This window comes from Tupaia chinensis, unplaced genomic scaffold (genome assembly GCF_000334495.1).
Source record: "Tupaia chinensis unplaced genomic scaffold, TupChi_1.0 Scaffold139677_1, whole genome shotgun sequence".
Classification (NCBI taxonomy): Eukaryota; Metazoa; Chordata; class Mammalia; order Scandentia; family Tupaiidae; genus Tupaia; species Tupaia belangeri.
The window spans coordinates 1901322-1909655 of NW_006199558.1; the positions used below are offsets into that span (position 1 = coordinate 1901322).

General features: G+C 37.2%; 1 protein-coding gene across 5 annotated transcripts in view; it reads left to right on the forward strand.

The window, feature by feature from the left end:
• The window catches only part of ARL4A (ARF like GTPase 4A), a 3524-nt gene extending 1036 nt beyond the window's left edge, over positions 1-2488 (forward strand). For 3 of the 5 annotated variants that reach the window (XM_014593064.2, XM_006162061.3, XM_006162063.2), the window contains exon 2: positions 278-2488. In XM_014593064.2, coding sequence (XP_014448550.1) covers positions 355-957 — 603 coding nt within the window. In that variant the 5' untranslated portion in view covers positions 278-354 and the 3' untranslated portion in view covers positions 958-2488. Of the gene's footprint in view, positions 1-274 lie in introns of all 5 variants that reach the window. The other 2 variants (XM_006162062.3, XM_014593063.1) reach the window with 1 other exon arrangement.
• The last annotated feature ends 5846 nt before the right edge of the window (positions 2489-8334 follow it).

An 8334-nucleotide genomic window follows, 5' to 3' on the forward strand; every position in this document is an offset into this window, starting at 1 on the left:
AAATGCACTTCTATGGTTACCAGCGGCTTGTACCAGACACTGGAATGAGGTCTTTTAAGTTTGGGGCGAGATTAGTAAAAAAAGGAGAGTAAAGTACGCATTACCACAATTTAACTGAATCAATTTGAATCACCATTATTCTGTCATTTGTATCTCATCTGGTTTGTTTACTAAAGCAGGTTTTATCAAACACCTCATGTTATTTTAGTAGAAATACTATGAAAATCCATTTTAATGTATTATTTCATGAGAATAATCTACTCATTTTCCTCAGCAGTCTTGTAGCTGGATCACCTAGGAAGAGAAGTTCTAAAGCAGTCAGAAGAGAGCAATTCCATTTATTTGCTGCTGGAAATGGGGAATGGATTGTCAGACCAGACTTCTATCCTTTCTAGCCTGCCTTCATTTCAGTGCTTCCACATTGTAATTCTGGGTTTGGACTGTGCTGGAAAGACAACTGTCTTATACAGGCTGCAGTTCAATGAATTTGTAAATACTGTACCTACTAAAGGATTTAACACTGAGAAAATTAAGGTAACCTTGGGAAATTCTAAAACAGTCACTTTTCATTTCTGGGATGTCGGTGGTCAGGAGAAATTAAGGCCACTGTGGAAGTCATATACCAGATGCACAGATGGAATTGTGTTTGTTGTGGACTCTGTTGATGTTGAAAGGATGGAAGAAGCCAAAACTGAACTTCATAAAATAACAAGGATATCAGAAAATCAAGGAGTCCCTGTACTTATAGTTGCTAACAAACAAGACCTGAGGAACTCATTGTCTCTCTCAGAAATTGAGAAATTGTTAGCAATGAGTGAACTGAGCTCATCAACGCCATGGCATTTGCAGCCTACCTGTGCAATCATAGGAGATGGACTAAAGGAAGGACTTGAGAAACTACATGATATGATAATTAAAAGAAGAAAAATGTTGCGGCAACAGAAAAAGAAAAGATGAATAGTACCTTTTATATCTGTGTGGAGTAGGTTATCTCTTGTCTGATTTTGACAAATGGAAGAGTGTCTACAGCCTGGTTTGCCTGTCTGCCCTCCTGGATGCTATTCAAGCTTTGTTTTACTGAACAATCAGATGCCCAACTTTGTTGCCTTGTGGAAGATGAGTAAATGCGGTGCTTCTTAAAGTGGTCTCTTCTCTACCCCACAATCTTTCGGTACTACTGTTTTTGGGAAGCCAAACAAAGATAATTAATTGATCAGAAAACAGCTATGGAAATTTGACCTGAAGTTAGTGAAATAAAACTTTGAAGAGTGTCTGCCTAGTGTTTTGTGCTTATATCTTTTTGGGGTAAGCCTTTGCAAAGAAGTTGCACACAAGGCTTTTTATGTTATGATAAAATGCTAATGAATTGAAATGTTAAGGTAGATTAATGCATATGCAGTCATATTGATCACATTGGTCCATTCTTTTTTTGATGTAAGGGACAAGGAGGAGAAGTGTTGCCTTTTTTTTATGTTTTGGCCAAATGATTTTTGACATTTTCTGAAATCAAATAATTTAATAATTATATCTTAATTCTGGACAATGTTTAAATTGGTCTGACTTTAATAAAAATAAGGTATTTGGGGGTATATTCAAGTGCATGGGTTAGTTTTTCTGGCAAAGCATGTTTTGGTGTGTCGTCTTTTTAGAAATAGCTATGCATCTTTTCTGCACAAGTTTTAAACAACTTTTTTGGGACTTAGGGCTATGATAGAAATTGTTGGAAGCACTTTCACTTGAACCTAAAATAAAGTAATTTGACTGTTATAGTAAATACGAACATGTAGACTAATCATAAATGCGTATGCTTGGATCCATATATGGATTTATGAAGAAAGCAAGTGATGAATTCATTCAAGAGGTTGTAATTACAATACGTGGTCTCTGAAATATTCCAGTTATTGGATATTTGTTCTATTAATGTTTGCTGGTTGAAAACAGATGTGGTTTTTCATATATTTTTGTAGTGTTTTGGGAGGAGTAATGGCTTTATAAACATTTGATGCGCTGTGGAATGAAAATGTAAAAGATATATATGTGTTCTGAGCTTTAATTTGTTTACAAACTGAACAGTGTTACACATGCCGTCCAGTTCTCAATATAGGGAGAAAGAAATGGTACAGTCATGCAGATAAGAATTATGATTATAGAAAATGAAGGGGAAAGTAGCAAAGCTGTTCAAGGAAAATTCACTGGTGCTGTTTACATTAAAATGAAAAGCTATAAGGAGGAAAGATCTTAGTATGTACGATAATTCTTATCTACAACCAGAGACTTCCAATGATCATATTAGCAAATTAGCACCAACAACTGTTTGTTCTGAAAATCATCAAAAGAAAGGCACTTCTCATTTTTTTTTTTTTAATATTTTCTTTTGTTCAGTGGCACTACTGAGTTTTTGGAACTTTTATCTTTGTTACGCACAGAATAAAGTAGCTTTCTGTGGAGCTTTCATACGTTAAATATACCTGCACTAGTGATGGTCACTTAGAATTTGTTACACACAGAATAAAGTAGCTTCCTGTGGAGCTCTCATACGTTAAATATACCTGCACTAGTGATGGTCACTTAGAATGTTTATATTTATAGAAATGTGGACAATAAGTACTAATAAACTACTTGAGGCACTAGGAGAATAATGTTTAACTTGGAGTGTTAATATATTTTCACTTCTGCAAAAATTTTAATCAGATGTATAAAATCAACTTTGACCAGTTGGCCTACAGTGTTTGGTCAGCTCAGGTGTGACAGAAGTACCGATGACTATTTCTGGGAGGTATTTTTTTTTTTTAATCTTTCATAATACTGAAATCACGGTATCTACTCCAAACGTCACTGGGTCCATGGTAGGTTAATAAAGCATACTGAAAAAAAAAATCTTTGAATCAACTCAGATTATCAGTCTGCTTGTTCTTTGTCTACTTGCTATGTAAAATAGTACTGTTTTAATTATCTGCTGAAAGTTTAAGTGTGTTGACCTTTATTTTGTGGCCTAAGAATTGAGTGAGCAAATTCATGCTAAAACCTTTTCATATTTAGTGAACAAAAGAGAAGAACAGATGGCATGAATATTGTACAAGTTTTTATTTATGAAATACACTTCTAAGATTTGCCAGTTTCCTGAGTTCAAGTTCCCCACCCTTTCTAGCTGTTAAAACCATAAAATAATGAGGAGTCTCAAAATAAACCCTGAAAAATGAACAAAGCTTGCCAGGGGCCATGTTTGCTCACCAGAGAGGAGGAGAGAGGGAAAGTGAGAAAGCTACCCCCATGGGTCTGATCACACTACAATCCCTTCTCCATCTCTCCTCTTGGAATTTTAAGCACTAGTGAAGGTCATGCACACACACACACACACACACACACGCACATGCACACATGGCATATTCTTTAAGTTGCTGAGTCTGGGACTTGAACCTTCCAGTTGGCTGAATGGGATTTAGCTACTTTTAACTACCATGCTGCCACCTGGCCCAAGGGAAATTATATCTAATTTTTTACAATGTTCACATTTTCTAAAATATTTTCTTACATGGGAAGTTAAGGTATGCTTATTCTAAACTTTTTTAATAATACTTTATTATATTTGAAAAGTCATGGTTTAATACAGAATGTTAAGGACTGGACAGTTGTTAAATACTATCAAGAAGTGACTTTAAAAAAAAAAGTGAAAGTAGGGGCCATCAGTAGTGGTTAAGGCACTGGACACTCCCACATGGCTGACCTCAGTTCAAGTACTGGACTTGGTAGCTTGCTTTCTCTCTTCTCTCTTTCTCTTTGTTTGTCTCTCTCTGGTCAAATGAAATAAATATAATTTAAAAGTAATTTTTAAAAAGTTAAATGTTCACATTTTTTCTAAAATAGATTGTAACTTGTATCATTTAGCCAGCACAAGTATATAATAGGGCTTCAAAACGTTCATGGAAAATTTGTGTTATTAAAAGGTAAGGATAGGAATAAGGAGATGGTGTAATGGTTATGTGGCTAGACTCCTGCATTGCTGACCATGGTTCAAATCCCATACCCAGAGGCTTGAAACTCAAGCAGGACACATATGCATGGATGCCCAAAATCCTGAGAGAAGGGAGGAGAAGGGATTGTGGTGTTGCCATCCTCCCAGGGGGTGATATCTTTCTTTCTTTTTTTTCCTCTGTCTTTGGCAAGCACATATGCCCTATAGCAAAAAAAAAAACAAAAAAACAAACAAACAAAAAAAAAAACCTATTGTTTAAAAAGAAATAATAGGGAAACCAGCAGTTAGCGTAATGGCTATGTTGCTGGACTCCCACGTAGTCGACCGTGGTTCACATCCCGGATCCGGTGGCTTAAAACTCACGCCGGGTGCGTGTGCGTGCATGCCCAAGATCCCGAGAGGAGAATGGAGGAAAAGGGATTGCAGTGTGACCATCCCCCCTGGGGGGTGATTTCTCGCTTTCTGTCTCTGTCTCTCTCTGTCTGGCGAGAGTACACATGCCCTAAAGCAGAAAAAAAAAAAACTCTTCCCCCCAAAAATAATAATAATAATAAGGATCTCTGGGGAAGCAGGTGGTGTGGTTAAGGTCTTGAACTCCCACATGGCCAACCACAGTTCAAGTCCCAGACCCACCAATTTGAAACTTGCTCTGGCCACCTGTATGTGTATGCCCAGAGTCCCAAGAAGAGAATGAAGGAGAGGGGATTGTGGTGCAGTCACCCTCCTAGGGATAATTTCTCACATTTTGTCTCTCCAGTGAGTGCACATGAACTGTAGCAAAAATCTCTCAAAATTAAAAACAAAATAAAAAGGATCTCAAATTTTTTTGCACCAAGATAAACTAATTACTTTTTCCAGGATGGCCCCAGTGCAATCTGTTCTCTCCTCCATTTGGGATTTTGGGCACGCATACACACCAACCTGGTATGATTTTTCAAGCCACTGAGTCAAGGACTCAAACCTTGGTCATGTAGGAATCCAGTACCTTCACCACAGCACCACATGGTGGCCCCACCTGCTGTGTGTTTTAAGTTGCTCAGCTGGAATTCAAACCAAGGTCAGCCATGTGAGATCTGACCCTCTGCACAATGTTTTTGTTGTTGTTTTCTTTTATATTTCTTTTTTTAAATTTTTAAAGCTTATTTTATACATTCAGTCACCGTACATCACTTAGCTTGTAAAATGAATTTACCAGTTTAGGATACTGCCCTCTGCACAGTATTTAACTGCTTTGCTCTGAGGCCAGCCCTTCACAAACTTTTTGAAGTCCTCTTGTGTATAGAAAGAATTACTGCTCTGTATATGAATGGTGACTATGAACAGAAGGGAATGCATAGACTTAAAATGTTTTTGTTTGTGTAAGGCCTTTGACACTTGAGGGAGAATTTTTCATATCTTTATGATATGAAAGCTTTGATAGTGTCTCACAGTTTCTTAGAAGAGCATTGCTATTGGTAATATAGAAGTGATTTAATCAGTAATAATGGCGATGCAAAACAAAAAATGTTTTCTCAAAATTTAGATGCTGTAAAGCTCAGCATTTAGTTAATATTACTTGGAATCTTAGGTATGTTGTCATTTGAGGTTAGAATTTTACCTTTAAGGTTTAAATTTAGCAGACATTTTTGGAAATAGATAATGATGTTATGGAATACTGGAATGTTTAAAATACACTTTAGGGGACTGGCAGGTGGTGTGGTGGTTAAGGGTGCCACACTCCCACATGGCCAACCATGGTTCAAGTCCCCTGGCGGCTTGCTTTCTCACTTTCCCTCTTTCTCTTTGTCTCATTCTGTCTCTCTCTCTCTGTCCTCCTCTAGTCAAACAGGAAGGAAGGAAGGAAGGAGAAAGAAAAAACAATAAAAAATAATTCTAAAATACTCTTTAGTATGAAATGATACAGACCAAACTAATCATCATAATGTTAATATTAAAATATATGATCAGAGATAATAGTCTCAGCAAGTTACAGCCAGACTATATATCCAGTTCTGTGTATTAAGTATGTAAATAGGAGGTAGTTCTTTATCTCTGGAGTCAGATTAAGGTTCAAATTTTGACTCTCCAGCTACCATAGGCCTACGCTTTTGCAAATTTCTGGAAATGTCTCATGATGTGAATGCCCTCATAAAATGAATATTCATATAATTTTAAGAGGATGAATCAAATAATGTATGTAAGCTATTTAGCACATCACCAAGCATTTGGTACCCATTATTCTTTACCAGTAGGAGCCAGTATGTGTTGAGAGGCAGTGTGGTGTAATGGCCATACAATCCCAGGTTTGCATACTGGATCTACCGCTTGCTAGTTTCATCTTGGGCAATTTGCTCTCAGCCTTAGTTTCTTTATTTGTAAACTGAATAATACACCTACCTTTGGGGTGTAATTGATTAAAGGATTACATGAAACAGTGACATTTAGCTGAGTACATGACACATAGTAAGCATTCAGTGGGTAGTTAATAGCCAGAATATTTTCTTACAAATGTATTTAAAGAAAAGACGTCTTTTGGAGGGGGGCGATATTACAAAAAAAGCTCTTGACTTATTTTTCTAGTACTCATATACCATGGTATAATATCACAACTTGGCGGAACTTGAGAAAGTCTAATTGCACTGAATATCCTGAAACCTGGGTCATTTCTTTAAATTTCTAAAGCATCAATCTATTTTAGCACAATATTATGCTTATAGGAAACAAAATTTTTTCAATCATGATTTTTTTTTTTGGTGTAGACATAAAAATTATCTACTTGACTAGCCAAGTGGTCAGTGGTGGTGTGCTGCTTAACCAATGCTGGATCCATGTGGTAGACTGAAGGTTCAGTTCATGTATGCCAGTAGATAGAGGGGAGATTGTGGCAAGAGATCCTTTTGAGGGTGCTTGTTTTTTTCCATCTTGCTCTTATGAAAAAAAAAATTTTTAAAGTAATGCCTGACTTTGAGAATTTATAAATTTGGGATTGTGTATTTTGGTTTTTTTTTTTTTTTTTTGGAGAGGTTTTTTTTTTTTTTTGCTATAGGGCGCGTGCGCTCGCCAGACAGACAGAGAGAGACATAGAGACAGAAAGCGAGAAATCACCCCCCGGGGGGATGGTCACGCAGCAATCCCTTCTCCTCCATTCTCCTCTCGGGATCTTGGGCACGTACGCACACGCGCCCGGCGTGAGTTTTAAGCCACCGGGTCCGGGACGCGAACTGCGGTCGACTACGTGGGAGTCCAGCGACATAGCCATTACGCTAACTGCTGGTTCCCTGTATTTTGGTTTTTCAAAATGCTTCAAGATTGTTATCAGTAATTGATAGATTTTATCTAATGGTAGGTATAAGTCTGTATGCTGACCTTTCTATGGCAAAATGTCATATTTGTGGGCATAGCTGGTAGATGACAGTGGTTTTATTTTTGGGTGGATTTGTGTGATGCGTTATTTTCCACTTACCTTTACTTTTTTGTCTTATTTTCAAGTCTTCTGCTTATGTTTCATTGGAGCTGAGATTACACAGATGGGGCAAGATTGTGTTATAAACAAGTTAAATAGAAATCCTGGATTATTGGGCAAACCTTACTTTCTGTCTTGGGCCCTCTCTTCCTTGGTTCTGCAATAAGAAATTAAAAGTAGTGCCAGAACAGAAATTTTACATGTAGTATGTATTGTCCCTCTCCTAATGCAGACTTGATGTATACTGTATTGCCTGTTCTAAATGATTAAAACTCGTATGGGTTAACACTGGTTCCCAAGATATATTTCTTGAACTCACAGAGTGCCAGTATTAACTAGGCACTTGCTAGAAATGCAGATGGGCCAGCAATCTGTGGTCTTGACCTTTAGATTCTTATATTCACTGAAGTTAATTACTGGGTTAACAAAATATCATTTACCAATACTAAAATATTAAATTTTTAAATAAACTTTTTAAATAATCACTACAAAATTCAGGCCTTTTTAAAAAATACCTTTACAAGGGAGCAGCAGATAGTGTAATGGCTACATTGCTGGACTCCCATGTAGTCGACCATGGTTCGAATCCCAGACTTGGATTAAAGTCAAGGTCCTAAGAGGAAAATGGAGGAGAAGGGATTACAATGTGACCATCACCCCTGGGGGGTGATTTCTTGCTTTCTGTCTCTCTGTCTCTCTCTGTCTTTCTGGTGAGCACACAATCCCTATAACAAAAACCTACCCCCTCAAAAGAAATAACTTTTAAGAAGCACAATGTTTGGTTTATAATAAGAATTCAGTAAAACTTTTCTTTGCTAGAGAGCATGTGCACCCTCCAGAGAGAAACAGAGAAAGAGAGAGAGTAAAAAACCACCCCCAATGCAGAATGATCACTTCACAGTCCCTTTACAATTCTCCC